Here is a 25,285-nt window from a genome sequence, read left to right as displayed (position 1 = left end):
AGACTGCCTGTATTGTATGTCGGGGAGGAGAACTGACTTTTGGTTATACATTTGGAGACTCTCAAAGGAGCATACCAGTGTGTTTGCGTGCAAACATACATTTCACATTACTGCTCACCAACTATCAGACAGTCTGGAGCGCTTTAGATCTAAACTTAAATATGTGGACTGACAAAACTGAGCACAGAGAGGCTGAATCCCCAGACCATGTCTCCTGTTGATAATTGGTGGTCCCCTGAGTTGTAATCAACAGATCAAAAGGCCAGCCTCTGAAACACCTCCAAAGCACTATCTCTAAAACTAATGATCAGATATACTTTCAGTAAGCGAGCAAAGCACGCTGTAATCACAGATGACTCCTGTGGATAAAGACAAACTTGAAAAACCTGCAGGTTTTACACAAATAAAGGCGGGGTACATTTGACAAACACAAAAAGTGAGTCTGAAATGTCTTTAAATGACAACAACACCAAGAAAAACATGTTTTAAATAATAGCTTTTTATTCTCTTGCCAAAAGTAAAATGTCTAGCTTTCATTTGTTTGTTGTATGGGGATGAGAGGCCCTTTAAGATGCTGGAATTTTGCATGTTCGCTCCATGTCTGCATGGGTTTTCTTCAAAAACATCCATGTTAGGTAAACTGATGATTCTAAATTGGCCCTGTGTGTGAATGTGAGCATGCATGGTTGTCTAGATCTCTGTGTTAACCTTTCAGAAGACTAATGACTGACACAGGGTGTACCTGTGCAAGTCATTTGTGTACCTAGGAGTACCTGATGTACCAAGGATAGACTCCAGTCCCACCACAACCCTGAATGGATAAGCAGAGGAAAATGTATGGCCTATTATTTATTAAAGTTTTTAACTTTTTCTCAGCTTTAAACATCATTTTTTTTAAGGTTTCCTCATATAAATATTCCAAAGTTTAATCAGTAACAGCTTCAAAACTGCAATTTGAAAATGAATACATTTGGACTCTGCTGCTCTGGAGAATTTGGGCAATAAATTTCCTTATCACTCACTTGATACAACTGAACTTCCCCTAAAACTCATTACATCTTTACTCTGCGAATGTGATACAACAAAAATGAAACACAAATAATCATATAACTGTTTAGTCAGTTATAAAAACCCCAGCTCTGTTTTTACAGCAGACGGATCCTAATTCCCGATTCACGAACCTTCAGAAAGTTAGAAAGTGTTGAACAACCACAGATCTCGACATAATTTACTTTAAGATTTAATTGCAGAGGTTTGGAAAGTGCTTAATATGGTAATAAAGACTACTGTGAAAGCTCAAATTGTAGTAAGAACACCGGGAATCTGAGTGAAAAGACTCGGCTCAGCAGCAGCCTGGATAAACTACGTATGTTGTGACAAAATCAAATCTAGAAGGCAAAAAAATGTAACTATAAAGTCTAATCTATAAAAATTAAACCCGTTTTTTAAGAGTTGTTTGCTTCCCCGGAATACAGCTACACAACTTCCAGGTGTGTTTTCCATACCTGTATTAATAAAACAGCTTTTATTCCCTGTTATAGTAACATCAGATCAGTCCACAGTGCTAAGAACCCAGCACAGGTCCACATTTCTGGAAAGTTCTCTCCGCTCTCCTCTTACAGGAACACGGCAGGAAAAACTTATTCATATCCTATCTCCGTTTCAAAAGGTATCCTTTCCAGGGATTTTTCCTTTGCACTTCCAAAGAAAAATTTCAGACTTTCATATGAAAAAAATAAAGAAAAACAGAAAGTATCTCATTAAACTATTACTAAACCATGTAATATGATTAAAATATAATTGGTGAGTAATTTTAAAGTGTACTATTATTCATCATATTATGTATATTTAACATTTTCCATAAAGAGAAAATTAGCTGTCTCATTTCATGATGAAATACACAAGTAGCAATGGTGAAGTAAAAGACGGGGAAACTGGAGACCAGCTGCACAAACCCTTCAGAGGTGAATTTATTCTGATAGCTCCTGAGAGACACCACAGGAAAAAGTTAGGAGAGCTGGGTATACACAGACACCCCCACCTGTACATATGCAGAACAACCTCCAGGCCCTTTGTTATTCAGCCTGCTGGAGCACACACGGGATTCAAATTCTCTGAGGTGAAAATGGAAATAGTGTCCCCTTCCAGGTACGATATGTCTGCCATTTTCCTGCTAATTAAACAATCCTTCAACACTAGCAGGCAGAGTTTGGTTTGGATATCACTGGTCTGAGGTAAAGTCTGCTCTCTACTGTGACGATGGCGCCCAGGTAAACCGGGTCCAAATTTGGCCTGCATTTTTCACAACATGCAATCCAGTGTAAACAGCGAGACTGAGAACCACGGGAGGGGAGAAACGAGGTGAGGATGGAAGCACAAAAGAGGTGTTGGATGAAAAAGGGCTATGATTCCATAGAGGACATGTCAACTCATAAACGGAGCTCTGAGGAAGAAGGAAAGCAAGATGAATTATAACGAGCGTGTTTTACGGTTGTTGTCATGGTGTAGTTCTTAAAGTGATGTCCAGAGGCCTCGCTTTGGGATCGGTTATATGTAAAAGATGGATGTAGCCACCGTTACATCACCCATTAGTTAATGAAATCCTGTTATGAACTGTTAGGGTGATCATTTTTGCCAATTTGCTGCAATTTTGGTGTTGTAACCACACTGACGACTGAGAGGCGGGTCTGACTGGGAAACTGAGGGATAATGCACCTTGCCAAACACAAGGTGGACTCCACAAATAAAGGTGTGCTTTTGGATATACCCTTTTACCCTATTAGGGGCTGTTTTCTTAGGAAATTATTATTATGAAGTGTTAAACTTGTTAAAATGTTTATAAGAAGGTCTAGGGCCATTTTTCTTAGATCTATAATCCAGTGTATTTTCTCAACATGGCCACAAAAAGGTAAGTTTAAGACACTTTCACACTTTTGGAAGGAACATACATCTTTGATATACAGTTTGTAGTCTGGTACTGTATTTCTGATCCTTCTTGCCTTATAACTTTCTCACTTTGAACATGACTTAGGCATATCCAAGTATCTGTGTGCCGCCTCACGTTTTAAATTCATAGACATGAGAGAGTCTACACCTCTGATCACCTATCTTTTAAGACAGCTAACCTTCAGGAAAGTTTATACCGGTGCAAGGCCCGCTCAAGGTTCACATTTCTGAAAATAAACTGCGGACACTTCCAAAAGCTTTCAGAAAAAGAACAAAAAATAAACCTGAGCAGAAAGTGTATAAAGCAATCAAAACAAAAGGCTTTAGAGTAGCAGGCATGACACATTTCAATGTGTCCGGGGAAACTTTCCTGTTACAAGTTATTCTGTAAAAGCATACAAATCTATAGTAAAAATATAGTCCAAAGAGGCCACAAAATTTAGGAAAAAAAGTCAAATATATGACTTCACCAGTTTATAATTGTCAAGAGTGACAAGATACATAACAGAGTGGTGAGTTTCACATCAGTTCCACCTTACCGAGCTGTATCTCCAGACTATAAGTTATAAATGCCGAGGCAATAGCTCAAAAGGAAAATTGGCCTCATTTACTGTATTCCAACTCCAAAAGTTTCCTTTTTCCCTGAGTGAAAATGTTTAGCCATCGGTGGGATGAAGAGTCCCTGAGGATGGCCTTTTTTCTGGTTTCATATGCTGCCATAGACATAACTATTTAGCATATAAAAAACAGAAAGCATGGAAATTTCTTCTTTTAAATACATCTGTGTGCCTCCCCTAGGACTGCAAACATCCATCCATCCATCCATTCGCTTCCGCTTATCCTTTTCAGGGGACTGTAAACATAATATGCTAAATGTCATAATGGAGTGCTCTATCTTCAGTCACAATATTAGGCAAGAACCCGATTTTCAGCTGAGGTTAAACTCATCTGTCATTATTAGTGTCATTTTGAAACTCTGATTGTTTATGAAGAAACTTGTTATAATTCCACATCATCAAGAGTTACATTTACATACATATTCCCCATGCAGGAAATCATGACCGCGAGGGGCCTCACCCTCAGGTCGGCTGAGACACAGGCTTACATGTTCAGCCCCTCATGGGTCGATAAGTTAGCCCTCCTGGTGAAAAGAATACTTTGACATGTTGGGAGACATGTTATTTTCCCTTCCTGCAAAGACTTAGATTAGACGATAAATACTTTTCTCCTATGTGTCTCTTTACAAAAAGCTGCTGTCAGCCACTGGTTATATTAGCTTAATCTAATCTAACTTGTTCTGTTTTTCTATTTGCATAGATGTCTTTATAAGTGTGAAAATTGGGTGCTAGCAGGCCAGAAAAAGGCTATTTGACTCCCCAGTCTTGAGTGTTTATCCTATGCTAAGCTAAGTAGATACTTGCAGTAAATTCCTACTGAGCTGTGCGTTCACATGTTCTCCAGGAGGATGCATTTCCAGAGTCAGAAGGTCATTCTTCTGACGTTGTGTTCAAGTGCTTTAAGTCAGAAAATGGAAATAACATGGATGCTACAATGAGAAACTGTTTCTTGCATATAATAAATAAAATAGTTTTACTTGAATTGTTTATGTATTCATTGATAATAAGCTTTCTAGCTAGTCTCAGACAGTGTAGATGGATGGCAAGTAATGTTACAATCTAATACAGTACTACAGATTAAATGATACTATAAAAGTGGTCTGCAATATGTGAATTTCCACGATTGACCAAAAGCTGCTATAGCCAACAAAACATTTCCTTTCATACTCCGCGTGTGCTTTTATGACGTCAAGAACTCGGCAAATCATGTGCAGAACTTGGAAAAGTTGTTGTTCCAACTTGAGGGGGTGTTTTGGTGAACTTTTTCCAGCCGGGAACCTTTTTTTTCCCGATTATTCCAACACCAAATGAATCCACAAAAGAGCTGGATGTCCTCAAAACAGATTCAAATGCAATACTTTAGCACCAATAATGAATTGTTATTTTCCTCTTGACTTACAATATAGTCCAGCATAACAGCTATTTATACATACTGTCTTACCAAGACTCAAATATGATAGAAAACGTGCTTTAAATGTTCCTGCTCGCACTGGGAGTTTTTGGGTTACTTTACATTTTACACAAAATCTTACATGCTAGAGGCTAGACCCCACTCAGGACAACATCTATGGCCAAAGCTATTCAGAGTTATTGCATGTTAGAACAGACATTATGTTTTTTAGAAATAATGACTTTCAGCCTCTGTGATAGGGCTCTAGCCTTTGATTGAAAACAGGTTGTTATAAACCAAGCGGTGATCAGCAGCAAGCAAAGTTTATTATCTAGCTGGAGCAGAACGTTCCTGAATGGAATAACTGTTTGCTCAAATTTCTGTTTCTGGGGTCGATATCAGGTCTCTCTTGGCTAGTTCAGGAAGTGGTGAAGGACAGATATTCCACTCAGAAACCCACAAGGCCGCAGAAAGAAACACACGCACAGCACACACATTTTTTAACCTGAAGGACGTCTTAAATACCTTTGAGGTAAACTGATGAGTCTGGACAATTCAGAAGAATAACTATTCAACCTAAATATTAAGGCAGTCTCACAGGCGCTCATGCACTGATTGCAAAGTCCTCCTGCAGAGCACTCACATTGCCAAAGAAAAAAAAATGCACAGGGATTTTATTTTGTTTTCCCAGGCTTTATATGCTTGTGTAAATAATTTAATTTGCTCGGGAGTAACGGGCAAAGCACACAGAGTAACACTGGTGCACCAGGGCCTGCAGCCTGGGAAAAACTGTAAAGTCAACACACAGGTTTACCTGGCTCTACTCCCTGCCTCTCTCACATACAAACACACAGCAGCATCAACATCTGAGGTTTTACAGGATCCCTCGCATCCCAGGCGAGGCTGGCACGGTTGAGAAAGACTGAGAATTTCACCATCCAGGCACCAAAAACTGTCCTGCCAATATCAGTGGCCAGACAGAAGAGGAGGGGGTGAAGGAAAGCACAAAGGCCTGAGGCTAGGGAGGCACTTAGAAAATTATATCTTCTGTTTTATAATCACAACGCTAAAACACAGGCCATAATTTCTGTCAAACTGTATGACTTCACGTTGATTAAAATATGAAATTTAACTACAGTGCTTTTAGAAAATAAAAATAACTGCATGACAGGTTAATTTCCAGGGTAAACACATTATAATGTCACTGCTCAATTCTTGCTTTTCCATTTGCTCATATTTTACTCTGCTTCCTAGATATCGCCCCTTGTCCCGACTGACTGCACAAAGGCTCTTGATTTAAGAAGCACAGGAAGGATGGAGCGTAATCTTATGCTAATACTAAGCCCACTAACATACGGCAAAGTGGCATGTCTTGATTTATGAGATGAATCGTTATCAGTTTGCCAAATCTGAACACATTTTAATGGCCACTAAATCATTTTGATCTTATGAATAAAACAATAAAACACATCTATTAGCTACCTTGTATTTTTAAACTGGGTTTTGTTGGAGACCTGGAATGTAATGGAGCCTGTCTTTAAAGCACTTCTATTGTTCAAATGGTATCAATAGTAGACTGAAGTCTGAAGCCCAAGATTTGGGCTCATAAGGATTACTTACACACATGCTGATCTCATTATCTATTATTAACTTTGGTCAGATTTAATATGAGTAAATACATAAGGCAGAAAATAAGAAAATGCTTAAAAGTCAACCATTATTTTTCTTATCTATTATTTTCCCCTCATTTTTGTTTTCTGTGTTAATGCCAGGACACGTGGTAGAAAAATTATGAGCATGAGTACCAAATTGGTAATAAGATAATAAGAAGCACTTTTGCACCGAGAGCCACGCCCTGCATAGAGCACATGTACTAGTGTGAGTGTGTTTATGTGCACAGGTCTGATTGCTATTCAGTGCACCCGTATGCTATGCACCATAACCATCCACATGTGCTTTCTATTATATCCTCTTGTTTCTCCCTTAAGGCTGTAATATAGAATCACAGATATTTTATTTTTATGGAAAAGTATGGAATCCGAATTGTATTTCACAACCAGACCCAGGTGGAGCCATGTAAACACACAGCCGTAAAATCTTAGAATGAGGAGCAGGGACATGCATGGAAGAAGGCCCACACACGCACGCACACACACACACACACACACACACACACACACACACACACACACACACACACACACACACACACACAATTAAATTATTGTGACTGGAAAGGAAAAACGCCACGGAAAACAATCCTCTATTGTCCACATAAAATGTTGTGACATGTGGGGAGAAGTCCTTAGTTACATGCTTAAATGTGGGATATCTTACACCACATATGCAAATGTGACACGGCAGACTTTAAATGCTGCTCTGCGACACTGTGGATGAATACAAGATTCCGCTTCCTAAGCAATAGTTTTACAGTAACGTGAAACCCAAAGCTGAAAAGCAAAGGTCCTTCACTGCTTCACTGGTTGGAGACAACCTCTGCCGGATCTCTTCACATAAACAGTCTGTTTTTTGTTGCCTTCGTGTTGTTTATTTCCTTTAAAAAGCTGTGCAGGGGAAATATTATGTGTCACATCTTGTGTCGAGGCGTCTTTTTTGTTTTTTCTTTATTACTGAGTCACAAAGCTGCTTTATTTATTTATTTATTGTTATCCTGGAACAGCAGTCACAAAGCGCTGTAGAAGAAACACCATATCACACGCAGCTTTGTGACATACTGTCATATTTCACTTTGTTTTAAGCTTCGCAGAAATTTCTCTATTTAAAAAAAGCCAGTAGTCAAACTCCACAGAGCTGGAGTAAGTGGTTCAAAGCATAAGGCAACCAGATCTCTTTTCGGTCCATTACCGTTATTCAGATGATTGAAAATCTACACAGAAAAACTGTCTGGATTCTGTCTTCGTACTGCTTGCTGACATGATGGCTTAAAGGCTGCGTAAGGCGGTTGTCCCACCAATACACTATGTAATAAAGCAAAGGGGTTTTTCTTTTACAGCATAACTGTGTACAACGCATTCAGCCAGGAGCACACCTGTTGGAGTACGCCAGCGATGGTGCCACTGGGGACTGAAACTTGCCTGAGGACACGAACTGTTCAAGCCAGTGTACAAGTGCTTGTAAAAAAAAAGGCTGTAAAAATGGAGAAAGAATGTGAGAACCTGCAGGAGAGACTGAAGCGTCATTTTTAGCACCCTCAGGCTGACCGGGCACAGAGTTTTACCTGCAAACTCCACCAAAATATTTCGACAAAGGCACAAACTGTTCATTGTGAATATTGTGCAGCTACAGGCTGTGTTTGTTATGTAAGGAGAGTAGCCCAAAATCTATGAGTGGAGATCCAGTTTGATTGAATATGCAGGCCCTGAACTTTACAGCTACACTGTCAGATTGGAAAAACAGCATCTCACGCCAATTTCCATCTCCCCCGTTAAAGCAGAGCTCTATCCGCCACACGGCGCCCAGCTCAAGAGCACTTGTGCATTGAAGCCATTTGACTGTGGCAGTTGGGGCTGTCTTAAATTTAAACAGCACACTGACTCACAAATATCAGTGACTGCCACTGAAGTGAATAATATATAAAAAAAAATACATTCACTGCCACCCACTTTCAAACTGAAAGCGCATTCTTGTCCAAAAGGTCACTAATTAAAACAGAATGATTTCAATAAATTCTTTTGTATTTTTTGTAACAGGATCAAATAAAAACAAGTCGACACAGCAGAGCAGATAGCAGTGGTTCCAGAAAAAAAGGCCGGCGTTGTCCATGCAGTGACAACTCAGCAGTGACAACTCATTCAAAGCCAAGACTGTCATTTGTACCCAGCAGCAGCAGGCTGCAGCGAGTCATGAGGTTTTTCTCATGTTGAGATATTGCCTCAGAGTGTCCCTGACACTCTGTAATTAGGGAAGGCATGAGAGAACTGAGGTGAAGAGATGGATGATGAGCATCAGACAAACAAACAAACAAGAAAAGACTTCCACATGTAAACAGGAGAAGGAGGACAGCTGAGGACACGTGCAAACAGAGAGAGGAGGATTTCTGACTGCTTTGTGTTAATGAGCACCTCTAGCTTGGCTCCTTTATAATTACCTAGCTTTCATGATACACATCGAGAATAAGCTCTCTCTGGACAAAAGCAGCGAGCTTAATAATTATTCTACAGCGGAAATTAAATATATGTTTTCCATGACTGAAGACAAATCAACATATAGTTTTCAGAGAAACACCAATTAGACATACTCAGAAATAAGAAGGACAAAGGTAGACTTCTCTGGGTTACACGTTGCGTAATGCCCCTCAAAAGAAAGGTGATGATATGGGTGGTGGTTTGGGCAGGGTCGAAGTTCAAGCACATGTGGGATTACAAAGTCAACAGCGCAGTATTTTAGCCATGACGTTCCCTGAAATGGATCTATTTATGCCAAATTACAGCATGCACCTCAGCTAACGAGCGCACAGCTGGTTTTCTCCTGCCAGAGGCATTGATTTGAAAACACTTCCAATCAAACAAGGTCAGTGTCGGGTTACTGCTAAGCTAAGTAAGCACCGGGTGCCTCTAGTGCAGTGTTTTGAAAGTAGGGTTGAAATTACAACCTTTGCTGTGGTGTGTGATTTGGGTCTGTATGTGAGGATGTCAGTCAGCGTCAAAGCTCGAGACAGAAGGGTTGCTAATTGAAAGGGCGTGCAGGAGAAATGCATAATTCCTCCTGTTGCTTCTTTTATTCTCTCTATCTGGGTGTGCGCCTATATGCATCTGCACACAGCTGCTCATCAGATACTGACATATATGGAGAACAGAGTGATGGCATGTGCTTAAACCAACAGTCTGAGCAAGTAAAATATATGGGTCCACTCCCCTCTTGCATCAACCACAAGTGTTTCATATATTTCAACGTAATAGGAAATAACTTCTTTTAATTCTGCTTTGGCAAAGAACTCAATTATTATGATAAAGATGGTTTCCTATTAACACAATAACACACCAAGCAGGGACACAACAAAGAGAGCTTAAAGGAAAAAGCCACACCCATATAGTCTTACACTGCAATAAATCCACAGTTTGTTGTAATCAGTACATTCCTGGACTTAATTTGCGGTGATGTTATGAAATCTGACTTATTGCTTTCTTTTGTCTGTTCCTACTCTATTACTTATTTGGTCCTCACAGAGAAAGTGTCTGATCTAATAGCAGAGATAGCATTTGCAATTACAGTCCTGCACAGAAGTCACAGCCTTGTGCCATCAACAGTGTCTCAGCAATCAGCTCTAATAAAATAGTGCATTTTTTTGTCAAATCACTTCAGATATTATGAAGCCACTGGGGTCAGCATCAGGTTTTTGCATTACTGGAATGAAAGTGCTTGTCCAGAAAAGAAATCCATCCCCATATTAGACCCAGACTACATACGCATACCTGAGTGTCAGCGTGACCTTCCTCTAACAATTATTCCATTGATCAGAGCCACCTCTCATGACTGTTCACCTCAGCTGGGCACCGTGGTTCAAATGTCAAAGCTCTGAGCTCATAGTCCATATCCTGCGCTCTTCAGCAAAGCACAAAAGCGACCTCTGTGTGAACATCTATTACCCACATACCGCAGGATGATACCTACATACCACCTACGTAACACCTACACCGAAGTACACACATCACCTCAGTGACACAAAGGCGTGTTTTTTTTTTTTAGAAAGCTGCAACTTCAAATTTCAACATTTCACCAGGTGACCACAGAGAGGATCTAAGCAGCATGAAATGAGTCAGTTGTTTTAGTTTTCCAAAACTTCCAGGCCACAAAAACACACACAAAATATGTGTGAGTTTGATGCACGGCAGTAGAAAAGAAGTCACATCATTTTTTCATTAGCTATGCCCGTAAAAATAATACGCACAGTCATTCCGCACAGAAGAGAGGGGTTTGTATGATGAAGTCAATACCGCAACATACTCCAAAATTATATTTAAGCCAGTCAACAGTAGACATGTGTGTTGTCTTAAAGTTACAGTAAGCACATAGAGAATAAAAAATACTCCACATCGGAAGATCTTAGCCTGCAAAGAGAAGTTTGCATTATATTCTTTCCTTCAATTTTAATTTCCATTAGAAATAAAAAGATTTTTAGGAGTGAAAAGAAGGAATTGGCCTCAATCACATTTGAAGTCAACCGCAGCAAAGCCAAACGGTAAGTAATAGCTTCTGTTGAAAACAGCTGCATCCACTGCAGAGCAGACAGGAGTCTGAATGCGGCACCGCATCGCTCTGTTCTGCTGTCCACTCTTCTCGTCTGCCATGCAAACAGAAGCTGCTTCAGTCACAAAAGTACACAGAAGTCTGGATCGCGTGTGCAAACGGGCCTCCCAAGAGGAAATAATTCAAGGAGAGAGCCAAGAAAGCTGATCAGTCTTAACAGTCCTAACATAGAGAATAAAAAGTTGTTGTTTTTTTAAAGTAAAAGAAATGAGTGACTTACTTCTAAGAAGGTTTTATTTTCATTTCAAACCATTTGTTCACTGATGGTTTTAGATTATTCCAGTGAGACGCAGGCGGCTGGATGTAACCCTCCAAACCTTGCTCTCTGTTGCTCGCTCACTCTCTGTCCGTCAGTTGCCTTCACCAGGACTCACTGGGCTGATGTAAGACACCCCTGCAAATAGGGGGGGGGAAAAGAGGGAGAGAAGAGAAACAGAGTAAGAGAGAGAGAGAGCGAGAGAGGGAGGGAGGAAAAAAATCACATTCTGTGGATTCCTGGGAGTTTGCCAACGTCCCAGAATTCCACATGCCACACATAAGGTTTCAATTAAAGACACACACAAAAAATCCAAAGCTCAATCAAAAAGCTTTCTTCCTCCTGAAAGGAACCTTTCTTTTGACAGCTACAGGACGAAGCATAGAAGCAGCCATAACTGAAGGTAGTATTTGCGGTGGTGTTGCTGTCACTTGCTTTATGTCAAATTCATATAACTTATTGTTTCATCACTAACCTTAAAAACAAGCTTATTTAGGTTTAAAAACTGCAAAAGAAGCTACTCTTTTATTGAACTCAGTGGCACTAACGCAGCAGTTTGTCACAACCTCAATAGTCGAACCAGATCCATGAAAAGTGTGAGTCAGGTGTCAGAGAGAGGTCTACTTCTTATTACGTTGTACTCTGTGTGTTTTGCTGCTGATGTGGTCTGAACTCTATGACCTGATCTCTATAAAAACAATGAAGTTTTCATCTGTTAGACATGGTGACTAAGAGCTTTTCTTACTTAGTTACATGCAAAGCTGCTTGCTTTGCTGATGAGGAAGCCATAATTGACCTGCAGGGAAGTGACACCAATGGTCAGTGGAAATTTATTGGAACCCTAGGATTTTACTTTTTACTTGCTTGGAGATGTTTTTTCTGCTGCTTTTGCAAGTGTTTTACCACAGCTCCCACTGTCCTACTCTGTATTCCCCAGTTTAATATTCTGTTTAGGCATTTGTCAAGTCTCTTAAAGCTTTCCAGTTCTTTCCGATGGCCTGTTGGGGCAACGACTGTAGTTACAAAGAGATTTCCAGTTGTGTAAAGGTGTATCTGATATCCCTGTGTTAGTGTTGTTTCTGAATCATCATAATTCATTTTGACCTTGGTTCAGTATCACAAGTGACCAATCACAGTGTTATGGTGTCATAGTTTTGCGATGTGGAAAAAAAACGTTGCCCATGTCCACTCAGGAAAACATCCAAGAAAAGGAGGGGTTTGGGTTGAGGGCTAACATGTGATCTTGGTTAGGGTTACGGGGCTATAGTTAGGATATCGTTGCAGTGTTAAACCTGGACAAACATTAGCTTTGATGATCCAGGAACAACACCAACATGGGGATATCAGATGGTGCGTTGGAAAACAGCCCTCATTAAACACCTCACTCATGAGTTTATGTACTCAGTCTCTTATTTTAAGTCATTAGGAAGAGAACATTAAATTCTTTTGTAAATTATTGTAAGTATTGGAGTCAGTTATTAGAGGATAAAGGAGGCTTTGGTCTTTGGCTCATGACTTTTACAGTCTGATATGCCAGCAAATAGGCCTTCGACAAGTTAACCCTAAAACGTTCTGTTTAAGTCACTTCTTTTTCTTCTTTCAGCTACTTCCTTTAGGGGTCCCCACAGAAGATCATCTGCCCCCATTTCACACTATCACTAACACTCTCCTGCCACACCAACACTCTGCATCTCCTCCTTCATTACATCATGAACACACTCTGTCTTCCATTTGCCAGGCAGCTCCAACTTCAACATCCTTTGTTCAGTATATCCACTATCCGTCCTCTGCACATGTCCAAACCATCTCAGTCTTGCCTCCAAACCGCTCAACCTGAGCTGTCCCTCTACTTCTAATCTTGTCCATCCTGGTCACTCCTAATGAAAGCTTTACATCAGGGGTGTCCACTCCAGTCCTCGAGAGCTACTATCCAGCAGCTTTTAGATGCATCCCTACTCCAACACAGCTGAATCAGATGGTTGGGTTACCTCTTCAGCATGCCATGAAGTTTGGCAAAGGCTTTGTAACAAGCCATTCATTTAATTCAGATGTGTCGGAACAAGGAACAAATCTTCGGCTCCTCACCTCCAGCTCTGCCTTGCATCTTTTTATCCGTTTTAAATATAAATATTAAATAAATAATTTTTTAAGTATTATTTATTTTTGTTTCATTTTAATAGCCATTAATGGTTCATTCATGATTTTTTAAAACTACTAAGTTTGACTGTGAATACTAATATTCATAGTTAAAATGTGATTTTTTTGAGCAAACTTTGAAGACTTGTAAATACTAGCATCATGAGCATGTTGTGCCCAGTAACAACGTCACATATCTGTTATCTGCTGAATATGGACTCTCAGTAGAACAGGTAAAGTGTATGAAATATGTTAAAGAATTAATGTACTGATTAAAATGCCATTAAAGAGTTTTTCAGCTTAGCTACAGGTCAGGCTGTCTTTCCATAGACGTTATAAGAGACCTTCTTTAGTCTTAACAGCGCCGTTATGGAGCGGGAGAGAAAGAAAGTGAGTCAGAAAGGAGCCACAAAGAAAAATGCCCTGAATAGCTGCAGCAGCGTTGCGTCCTCGGAGCCATCTTGAACATAAACCATCTGCTGGAAATGGTGATTCACAACACCAAAGAGCTATAATGCAAAAAACACACCTCGCAGACACCGGCGAGCAAAGATATGACAAAAAAACATGTTAACACCATTTGAATAATTAAACAGACACAAAGACATTGCTTTCCAAGTAGGAAAATGTATTTAATAAAGATGAGCCATAGCGTCTCTTAAAGCTGAATAACATCCAGTCTTCACTGATTACAAGCAGAGAAGAAGCAATTATTATAAATACCCCCCACATCCTGACCATGTACCGTATCTGATTGTAGGAAACATCTGTGTGATCATTTCGTCTGAATCAGCTGTTGCATAAAAAATCACCAGGTAAAACAAGTAGATGGCCATTTCCACCAATAGATAATCTATCAGTACATATAAAAATAAGTCTCATAAGCAAAATAAATAGATGCACCTGCAGACAGCTTCAACCTGTCAGTATGACAGGATTTTCATACTTCAATTCTTGCTGTGTTCAAGTCTTCAAGGAAAAAAAAGAAGAAGAAGAAGAAGAAGAAAAGCAAAACGAGTTACAAAGCAAAGGAAAGCCTGGTGCTAAAAAGTAAACTTCATGTTGTTCATTCATTCATTTTGGACAGGACAGCTTCTTTCTTGAACACATGTGTGTGATATTTGTTATTGCACAGCGATGACATCACAGTTTCTCTTCCCATACAATGAGAGATAAAGGGAAGTTGGGCCGTTTCCTTCCCCGCATTCTCCCGTTCAGTCATTACACCCCATTCTTCACCAGCTGGTGGACTCCCTCCTTATCGATCGTCAGAGTTGGTTGAAACTCTTTTCCCTTCACCAGCTCCTCAAGACCCTTGAAGTACAGACACCATCAGGACAATGTTAGTATTTTACTGAGTATTCATGGATAAGAATAACATCTGGAGTTTTATTTAGTACAACGTGTTCTTACCTCTCCCCCGTACGACACCAGTGGGGAGATCTCGCATTTGATCGGCAGGTCCGTTCCATCCTTCAGGCTGCGGTGGAAAGACAAATTCAGAGAGGATCACAGGAGAAAAACAGAAAGCGAATGAGTGACGGTCTCGTGGAAGAAGAGAAGCAATTGTAGCTGAAAAGACAGCTGCTAGGACTCCTTGACACAGCTGTTCTTCTACTGCGGCTTGTGATTAGAGGACAAAGAGAATCAGCGCTTCATCGCAACAAGTGATTAGTCCTTTGACTTGTGATAGAAGTCCGCTAGAAGAAAACAGACGAATGAAAGGAACGTTGTGCGAGACTGCCGTCACTCAACGTGTTAATTTCTAGATGATGATTACAGAGAGAAAAAATCACTAATCAGACATCAGGTGTTTCAGGTGTTTTGCTGAGCAGCTGCCTGATGGAAAAGCTGAATGACTGAGAAAGAAGCACGCCCTTTAAGAGTGTTGGAAACATTCGTGGTGCCGAAAGAGTTTGTGAAGCACATGCTCATTTAATTCTGTCTGGAAAAACAAGCAGGTGGATTTAAACTTAAAGGCAAAATAGCAAGCGATGAAGCTGACCACATAACTATTTGGTACAGAAACCAACAGGTGTGTGCTCATCTGCAGTCTAGTAACTGTCTCCCTTTACCCAGCATGCAATATATCACAGGTTGACATGATAGTAGATCATTTATGCACTCAGTACTGCAGAGGGATAATTACTTTCTCTTGCCATCATCTGTGACACTGCCTGCTGCTCCGTCTCTGGAAACATTGCACGGGACACACAGGAGCAAGACCAAGCATGAGAGAAGGGGGAGTGAGAGTGTGAAGCTAAAAGAATACGATGTCTACAAAACAAACAAAAAGTCCAGCGCATACAGTCTGTACACCATGTGGAAAGTGTCGAGGAGAAGGGAATAACCACAAAGATCTCATTATTATGTATGTTTTTTGTAAAGTGACATGACATGCTGTAGTCACCTGGGTATGGCGGGTACACGTCTGCCGTTCTCGTCAATGAAATGTCCCCCAGCGTTGAGCACCCAGCGGTGGTGGAGGGACATCAGAGCGTGTCGGGCTGTGGTGGGTGTGTCCTTTCCGTCCTGAGTGTCTGCGTTCTTCAGCGGGGAGAACTCGTCCTCTCGGAGCACCTCATACACAACAAACGTCCTGTTACAAACACAGAGCATCCCATCAGCACACAGGCAAACCGAAGACTTGCATCACAACCGAGCAGCTCCCAGGGATTGAAAAATTAGCAGGTTAATTAGTTACTCAACAGGAAATTAAACCGCAACAAATAAAAACAAAAATGTCATTTTTCTTTCTATGCTTGGAGTGGTTTCACTGTGCTTTCAGATTGTGCGTGACTTCCATGGAGCGATATAAAAATAGCAGCCACACTAAAGATAGACCAGAGGAACACATAAAAATGCTTCTGCAGAGGACTGAAATCAGTTAAGTTTTGTTTATTTTTATGGACCAAATGGCTCTAAGACAGGTCATAAGACAACAGAGCAGGCCACATTAAAAACTGAAGACTTGGGTCAAATCCATGTCTTCAGCAGCATCAAAAATAGATTTTTCTTTACTTTAAAAATACATCTTCAAAAACTTTGAAGTAAGCTTGATATGGTGTCCTTGATTTTCCATCAGTTAACTGTTACAGGAATACTTTCATTAAATATAAAGTTCTATTAGTAGTGACGTGACTCAGAGCTGATGTCATGTAACACTAAAGGATGTGGAACCGCTCATAAACTTCCATCCCCCTGTGGAGAATTTGGCAAGCTTAGTCTGCTGGACCAGACCTTGCAGAAATGGCACGACTGGAGGGCAGAAATTAGGGCTGGAAAAAAAAAGACAGTCCTTGCACGGAAGAAAAAAATCAAGGACCAGTAGAACCAGGGCCCCAAATATATGCAAACTGGTCACCTCTCAAAAGGAGGGGGGGTTAGTATGAGGCAAGATTTAGCTAACTGGTACTGGCATGCACACGCACATTCATATTTTCTATGCCATATATGAAAAAAATGCACCGTCACTCACTTGGCAAACTGGAAAATGTCAAAGACAAACTTTTCCATTTTGATGCCGTTTGGTTTCTCTGGTTTGATTAGTTGACCCTGAGCATCCACATATGGGATCTTCTTCTGGGCCACGTGGTGCTGCAGCTGGGGCTCGTATTTCCTAATGTGAAAACGGGGAAAAAATGTCTCATTACGATGATGTAAAGCTGAAAGAATCTGAAACGTAATGATAACTGTGTTTATAGCTTTGCCTTACTGCACTATGTCTCTGAGGAAGGAGAAGCTGAAGAAATGATTGGCCATGTTTGCTGCGTTGAACATCAGACGACCATCGGCGCTCCGCTTCTCAGCAGTTGCTAGGGTGATCTCGCTGTACTCCACCACCTGGTAACGACCATCCACCTTGCAGACAACGCCTACTGCTTCTGTGGGGTTTGTTTTCTCCACCACCTGGGAAACAATGTCACAAAATGACCTTACTAAAAACCTCAGATTACTACAAAGTCAACTTAAAGTGGACTGTGCTTTTCCTTTTACTGTCACATATGTAACTGTTACTGCTGGATGCTCACATCAAAAATAAGCAAAGATTCAAATCAAAAGTTCAGCACATGTCCAAGTAATTGCTGTAACTCCAAAGCTCAGGCTTCAGACTGCTCTGAATGCTCAGCTTCAGTCAATTTTTTCTACTCTTGGTTCTGTATCATATTGATAAAAGCAGATATCCCAAACATAATATGGTCAGACACACACAATTGTTCTGTTCAAATATTTTGTCCACAAGAGACAGCCAATCATACATTTTTGGTTTAAAGCGAGGAGGAAGGGAACTAAAAAAGCTTGTTTCAGACAGAGGATGAACCGATCAACTGTATCAAAAAAAGTTATGATATTAAAAAAGGATTATTTTAACATGAATCATGCAAAGCTACTCTAGTTAAGTCAAAGAATAAAAATAAGCAACTGTAAAATGCTAATAACTCTCTACTTTAACTATTTATACAATAAAATCCCCAGATCGGTACACTTTAATTGTGCTAAATTTAGTTTTCCATATAAAAACTACAAAATATTTTCACTGTTGTCTCTTTATGAGTCAAATTATCTGTAAATTATTTAAAGTCAGAAATAGTCTAAAACTGAAATAAAATAGTAAATAAAAGTGCTATGAAGCAATCGGTGCACTCCATTTTACAACCAGTAAGTTACGAGTCTGCACTGAATGAAAAATCCTTCCCCCCTTCCTATCTGTCGGTTACTAATGACAGGGTCCTGAGGGGGGGATGGTAAACTGGTAGGGGTTTGGCAGGGGGGGTTGGTGAAGCCACATGAACTGTTAGCGGAGCTTAGTAATTTACGATGAGAGGGTGGTACCCCGCTCTGATCTGATTCTTCCATCGCTGCTCCACCCCACATCTCATAATTTCAAACAGAAGCAGGGTCTGGGTGATCTTATTACAATAATTAGTTCACTCTGCTCTATGTTAGCTGGAAAATATACATAGTGCTTCTACTTCTTAGAGGAAATCAAAAAGTAGCAGGATCCTTCAGGCACTTTTCAGCTATCCAACACACACTGAAGCACGTAATTTGTGCAAAAACAGTTAAAAAAGTGAAATCTTGACTTCATACTTTGATGTATTTGAAGTAGTATGTGGTTTGTTTAGAAATTAATTAGTAAGATCTGCCAGCAAAGTTTAGTCACACATATATCAGTCATATTTTACTGTTAAAGCTAAAAACAGAGGTCTCCTGATGGTTACACTCTTTCTGGTGTACTGGACTCTTATCGCTTAGCTCGTCAGTAGGTGTTATTTTAAAAAAATGTCCCTCTAACTATCTCTGCACCAAGGTCAGCAGGATCTTCACAGAATGAATAATGGTGAAGAATAAATGTAAAACTTTTTATCTCGAACATAGCCTCCTCAGCAGCAGATCTTGGCCAGTGAGTACTGAATTTTCACATCACCACAAACTAGATTCTGCTCAAATTCTTTTGCGAGTCTATACGTGAAAATATTATTTTATAAATCAGAACTCCTTTATGTCTTTAGTTCTGCAACATTAAGCTTCTTTGGGATTATCCTTTTATAGTAAATCACATTACTAATTAATTACTTAAACTTGTGGCACAGTGGAACAGTGGTTATCACTAACACTTCACAGGACAAGAAGGCTCCAAAATATGTGGGAAAAGTGGCATCTTCACATCACACTATCAACTAAGACCATAATAGTAGGCAAAAGAAGATTCTGGGCTCATTCCTAAATTTCCTAGAAAGCTAAGTGTAGTGCAAAAGAAGATTGCAGAAGTGGATTACAACTCCACCCAGTGGTAAGTTGTGGAAGGTGCAGCTATCTGGAACCTGCCAAGTTAAACTGACCCCACCTTTCGATATATGACATCCCACACTTGTCACCTGAATCGGCCTGGCTAAGACTCCAATTAGACCCCTGGGCAGCTGTGAAGAAGGGCATAAAGTTTGGACTTGGGATCATATTTTCACGAGCCCTCAGTTTTTCCTGCTGATGAAGACCTCCTCAGTGCCTGCTCACAGGGTAACACATGATTAAGTGACAGCAAATTTCCTCTGTTTCACTTTGTACTATATAGGTTTCTGTCTTTTACAGCAGGTCCACTGTATAAAAAAAGAGGTTTCTGTGAATTAACAGAAACTTTTGTTTCATAAAAAAGAAGAGTCTACACAATGAGCTACCAAAACCTTTTCGGTAATTTTACACATTTGTTTCTTACAATTTAAGCCCACAGGGTCATGTGGGCAGATTTCTTTCATTTATTTTTTTTTATCATGTATGAAACTGTCATACATGATAAATGGTTGCTCAAGAAGAACGAGACTAACTGCTCAGACTGGATAAAATACTACAAACATGACTCAACTATTGGCATACATATTACCTAACTCAAATACATGCTTTAGTATTTGCATGACTCATCTGTATGTGCCATTCCTATTTAATGACTTTTAATCTTTGTGTGTGCAATCACTGATACTAAAAGGTCTGATAAAGGTCAACTTTAGATTTATGAATTCAATTCAGTGTTACTTTTATAGTGCTTCGAGGTGACTTATCAGTGTTCAGGCAACTTTAGGAGGGGAATAAAATATCTTTACTGCTTCCTCGGTTCTTTATCTTTTGTTTTGTCGTGCCTTTTTATGTGGCCTGATTTGGGTACTGATTAACATAAATGCAAAAAGAAGTCAGTTGTTTTGGTTTTGGGGGGGTAAAGTCTCAAAAACTAAAAAAAACTCGTGTATCAAATATGACTTACTCGGCTTCAAGGGGATAAGTACTACTCATGTCCAGTCTAGACCCAGTTCCACACATTCCCACAGAAAAAATATTAGTGTCACTCCCCAAATGATGGCATCACCACCACACCACACCTTTGTTGAACCCAAAGTTTGGAATTACCGCCCTTGTCAGTAACTTTGGAAGGTGCTACCACAAGAAATTCACCAAAGATGGAGGCAGATGAGCTGCTGTGGCGACCCCTAGAGCGGGCAGCTGAAAGAAGAAGAAGAAAAAAGGAAAAAAATAGGTGGTATGACCAACCTTAGCGCCACAGTCCGCTCCCTTCTGCACACAGAAACCAACAAAGGCAGGGTCAGCCACTTTGACCAAAATGTTATCAACACAATAAACATGGATGGACTCAATCCCCCTCCTCTCCATGTCATCCAGGATACCCTGGTTCCCGAGAGCTCTGTAAAGACCCCCATTACCGTCTAGAACACAAACACAGACACATTTCTCACACACTGAGCAACACTGTGAATGAAGCATACATACACTTCTGTATATGTGTGGACATACCCGGAGCCATGGAGGGCTTTCCTTTGCTCTCCAGGATGATCTTGCAGTTGTAGTCCATGGCCGGCAGCATGCCCTGCTGAAAGAAGACCACGCTGTTCTTGTCCAAACCAAAGTAGTTATGTTTGGAGAAAAAATCCTTTGTGGATTTCATTGTCCTGCCGCTCGTCATGATGTACCTGAAGGCAACACGGAAAGAACGCAGCACTTATGCATTTTAAACAATTTAACAATTGTGCAGTGCTGCAGAAAACATCTCCATCATCTCTTACAAAAACTTAACAGCAAAGGTGATGTTAGCTTGAACCAACAGTATAATACTTAAGTTTATAGCAGACAATAAAAAGTAACAACTTGATGAAGATGTTTCTAACATATCCTTCAACTACGTTAAATCTGACACGCACAACTCTATTTCCTGCTTTTTTATCTCGATCATTCATATTTTAAAACTATAAACTGCTGGATCTCCCCTGCAGGGACTTAAAGCTTTTCCGGCAACACAGCTTCCTTGACTGAGTTTCCTTTGATTCACACAGTGACTTGACCCAGTTAATCATCATGCTAACATAATTGGGACAGCTGAAGTTCACTTTACAAATAGGATAGCCCTATTTGGTTGCTCGAGCTTGTTTATTTTTCCTCAAATCAAGCTGTAGATTTAGTCGACTAAAACGCCTTAGTCATGGAAACCTCGTGTCTCACCAGGGGATACAGCACTTGGTTTTGTGCGACTGCTCAACCAGCTGTTGCAGCTTCAAGATGCGCTCAGCCTGGATCTGAAAGAGGGTTTTGTGGGACGGCAGCCCAATGTCGTACATGCCTTTGGGGTACGAGACCCCCAGCCTGGTTCCTTGGCCTCCTGCCAGCAGTAAGACTGCCACTTTATTCTTAGAGATGCACTGAAGACCTAAAGGGCAACACAGCACAACGGTCATAAATAGTAGCAGAAATGTGTCCTGTAGTTTATTTAAAACAGGGCCATGCATTTAGTGTTGTACACTGATATGATGGCACACAATGCACAGTATCTAATCTCTGCAGACCTCTTATTGCCTGGTTAGTAGATGAATAATAATAAACTTAACAAAACAGTTCTGATAACATTAATCCAAACAGTTTAGCAACATTTTATGACTGGTTCTGGAGTACTTGTGGACGTGACACATTATATGAGCTAAAATCTTACAACCCCACTCAAGATTTTACTATGGTTCAATGTACCAATAGTTTATAATGGTTCCAGTTTGTCTTACATAAACTGCAGCAACGTGACACGATATGAAACTCTCTTCCTACTGGTTGGTGCCAGGAAGCAAGTTTTATGTAGTGGGTTAATCCATAAACTTTGACACATGCCCCACACCCAGCAACACAGATTTTGTCCCAACAGATCACAATGAGCTCATGATTGAGGGTCAAGAGGGAACTCCAGTTACGTCAAGTACAAATCAACACCAGATGTTTCTGCTGCCCACCGAGATAGTCATACAGCCCCGGGAAGAATGAAGCATGAGGGATTGCACAAAACATAATGAATAATTCCAGCAACTTACTCAAATGTCAACCCTTGCCCAGAAACGCACAATGGATAAACATGGAGCTTCTGACGCAGCATGACTGGAACTTTGTAATAAGCTTTTGCAAAAGTTTTGATCTAATGGGCTGTTTTTCTGTGAGCTAACATCTGGATGTGGATACTTAAAAATATTGCCATGAGAACAACTATTCATCCAGCTGGGTTACCCATGTGATGTTTTAATCCACTTAAGCTTCCCAGTCTGATACCAGTTAAGCTTTCCTCTCTTACCTGCAGGTCATCACTGTCAAGATTTCATTGTGTTAAACGTGCTTGCGGTAACTAGGCGAATCTTGTTTAACAAGTGATAATAGGTTACATATTCTCATTAAAATAAAATACTCCCAATTCTAATGCTTTATGTTTCCTTAAAACACTCAGTATACCGAGTAAGTACAGTTTAAAGGTCAAAAGCAGTAAATAGGTGAGAATATACTTCACCTGTCAGCTCCCAGTCTTTGACGCTCTCCCTGTCTCTCGTCACACTTCCCAGCACCTCCCTGGGCACGGGCTCCATGCGGCAGTCCATCTTCCCTTGTTTGCTGCTGTTAGATGTCTGCATGGCATTCTTGAAGAATCCGTTGATCTCCTGAAAGTCCATACCCTCCAATTCTTGGGTCAACTCGGCCTGCTCTTCAGGGCTCAGCTCGTTCCAGAACTGCAGGAGGTGAGACTGGCCGGCATCAGCCAGTTTCTGCCTGAGTGTGCTGATGTTTGGGTCCATGATCACCTGTGCTTTTAATTAACTGTGGGAAAAAAGATTATTTTATTTAAAAAGAACTGAAAAACATGCCCCAGGTCTTGTGTTGTTTTTGTATAAGCCGGTGGCCTTTATGTAAATATAAAAAAATAGATGATAAGAGAAAGGTCGCACTACAATATCCAAACATTTGCAGGGTTTTTCCCACATATAGATATGGCCTTCTGCAAGGACCTTTTAAAAAATACTTGTAGCTTTTTTTAACAGTGTGGTTTAATTTACTCACCTTTAAATAATTTTTTTAAGTAAAATGGGTAAAAAAAAATTACAGAAAAAATCTGTTATATAAGGTAACATAGACTCTTTCCTATAGTTTCATGTGGACCAATCATATTTCTTAGTACAGTCACTACTAAAAGCTCATTTTGAGCACCCAAGAAACTGTATGTGTATATAAAAACAAATTTTAGGAGTAAAAAAATAATTGATGACATAGCCAATGTCCTTAAAGTGACTGAAGATCTTCTGATGGAAGGTGGAAACATGATAAGAGTATTTAATAGCCCTGTGCTAGTTGTAGTGTAGGTAAAACAAGCACTGCTGGAATGTTTATCCTATTTGTTTAAATCCACACCCACTTTTACCAGGAAGTCGTCACAACACTATAGGATAAGGTCGAGGATAGTTTCATTTATACCACAGTGTGAATACTGACTCTTTCATACCCATTATGTTTGCTTATTATGATTGATAATTACAACAGTACAATAATAGCTGTGTAACAACGCGATATTATGATGTTTTCTAAGAGGGTTTACACCAAAGAAATCTCCTCTGTAAGTGAGCTTTTCAATGGGATGCTGACGACTAACACCACAGCCACACAACCTGAATTATCTACAGCTGTAATACACAATACTCATATATCACTTTTAGTTAAAGTGTTTATAAAACTTTTAAACTTCACATCTCCAACATGACTGTGACGGTGAGCCTGTAAAGAGGTAGCAGGGACTGCTGTGTTGACTCGGAGCACAGATAAATCCAGTGTTAGCACAATGTAATAACACGGACTGTTGCTAAGAAGCGCATAGAGTTAGTGAACCTCATTTTCAGTCACTGTATAAGATAGTTAGCCGCGGTCTGCGCATCAGTCAAGCTACAGCCGGGCACATGTTAGCAAATATCCGCCCGACTGAGGAGCGGGAAACCGCTCAGGTTGCTGCACACACAGCAGATAGAAGTAAATCAAATATTTAACTCTTACCTCTCACAAAGACTCCTCTCCGGTGTAAGATCATTAATGCCAATCGATGACTATTCGCTCGCACTGGTCACTATTCGCCTCCCTCCCGGAATACACCTCCTGCTACGTCACATTTGACGTGGCAGGAGGTGTGCATGTGTAGTCAAGTCAGTGATGCGTTCAAGTGCCACCTGTAAATTTAATCACTCTATGCTAGGAGTGTGTGTGTCTGATTTTGTGCCAAAAACTGTTTTCTATCTGTGTAATATATTTGCTTATATGGTTAAATAGACTGCAGTCAATAGGATTTCTGAAAAGGTTATATATAAAGTAAAGACATGGTCTGTTTTGCAAGAACCTTTCTTGATTCTACCTATTTGATAATCACAGCAGTCTGTTCTGGCCACTTAAAATATCTTGAGATAACCATTTTCTGCCATTTGTGCTGCCCCCTTGGGCACATCTTTCTTAAAAATACATTTTTGACGTCAATTTCCCTTTTTACCAGGATAAATGAAGGATATATATACAAGTCCCCTTGCCAAAAACTGATCACAGCTTTTATTTTGTCTTGAAATCATGTTTGAGAAACATGTCTGAAATTTTCTTGTCAGATTGTATTGCAACAAGTCATGAACAGCTAATAGTTGTTTTTTTTTTGCACCACACCATCAAAAACTCTTAACACCTCTGGACAGCTTTGGAAAATGTGAAGGAAAAATGAACGACTAACTGTATTTTTGGAAATTCTATTTATATAAATTTTATGGCTTCGCCTACTGAGCCCAAAGAGATATTTTGACAGTTTCTTTGATTACTTTAATAAAGAGATGAAAATGCACTTCTTTTTCT

The 25,285-nt window shown here is 40.1% G+C and overlaps 2 protein-coding genes across 6 annotated transcripts in view; both read right to left on the bottom strand.

The window, feature by feature from the left end:
- The window catches only part of ddr2a (discoidin domain receptor tyrosine kinase 2a), a 32,435-nt gene extending 20,828 nt beyond the window's left edge, over window positions 1–11,607 (bottom strand). For 3 of the 4 annotated variants that reach the window (XM_085399605.1, XM_085399607.1, XM_085399606.1), the window contains exon 1: window positions 11,441–11,606. The gene's annotated coding sequence lies outside the window, so the exon portion shown is untranslated. Of the gene's footprint in view, window positions 1–11,440 lie in introns of all 4 variants that reach the window. The other variant, XM_085399608.1, reaches the window with a different exon arrangement.
- Window positions 11,608–14,225: 2,618 nt separating this feature from the next.
- Window positions 14,226–24,561, bottom strand: uap1 (UDP-N-acetylglucosamine pyrophosphorylase 1). 2 transcript variants are annotated; one of them, XM_085398872.1, is made up of 11 exons: window positions 24,455–24,561; window positions 22,929–23,233; window positions 21,614–21,818; window positions 20,912–21,087; window positions 20,651–20,823; window positions 17,328–17,521; window positions 17,091–17,231; window positions 16,023–16,211; window positions 15,762–15,803; window positions 15,026–15,092; window positions 14,226–14,926 (listed from the first exon to the last, which is right to left on the bottom strand). In XM_085398872.1, exons 2-11 carry the CDS (start codon window positions 23,209–23,211, stop codon window positions 14,834–14,836), a joined length of 1,563 nt encoding a protein of 520 aa, XP_085254998.1. In that variant the 5' UTR covers window positions 23,212–23,233; window positions 24,455–24,561; the 3' UTR covers window positions 14,226–14,833. The 2 variants fall into 2 exon arrangements, with proteins under 2 accessions (XP_085254998.1, XP_085254999.1); XM_085398873.1 differs by lacking the exon at window positions 15,762–15,803 and having other exon boundaries at window positions 14,227–14,926.
- Between the last annotated feature and the right edge of the window lie 724 nt (window positions 24,562–25,285).

Source organism: Rhamphochromis longiceps, linkage group LG23, assembly GCF_057381845.1.
Source record: "Rhamphochromis longiceps isolate RC_006_pf linkage group LG23, R_longiceps_female_GT1.1, whole genome shotgun sequence".
Taxonomy (NCBI): Eukaryota; Metazoa; Chordata; class Actinopteri; order Cichliformes; family Cichlidae; genus Rhamphochromis; species Rhamphochromis longiceps.
Note: the sequence above shows the minus strand (reverse complement) of the source record. Positions and strands in the feature narration are given on the sequence as shown.

Excerpts from the sequence above, each read along its gene's own strand:
- uap1 (XM_085398872.1), bottom strand. The coding sequence starts at position 23,211 with ATGGACCCAAACATCAGCACACTCAGGCAGAAACTGGCTGATGCCGGC. Across the intron at positions 21,088-21,613 it reads ACCAAGTGCTGTATCCCCTG|GTACATCATGACGAGCGGCA; the intron begins GTGAGACACGAG and ends TGTTGCCTTCAG. Across the intron at positions 17,522-20,650 it reads GAGCGGACTGTGGCGCTAAG|GTGGTGGAGAAAACAAACCC; the intron begins GTTGGTCATACC and ends ATTGTTTCCCAG.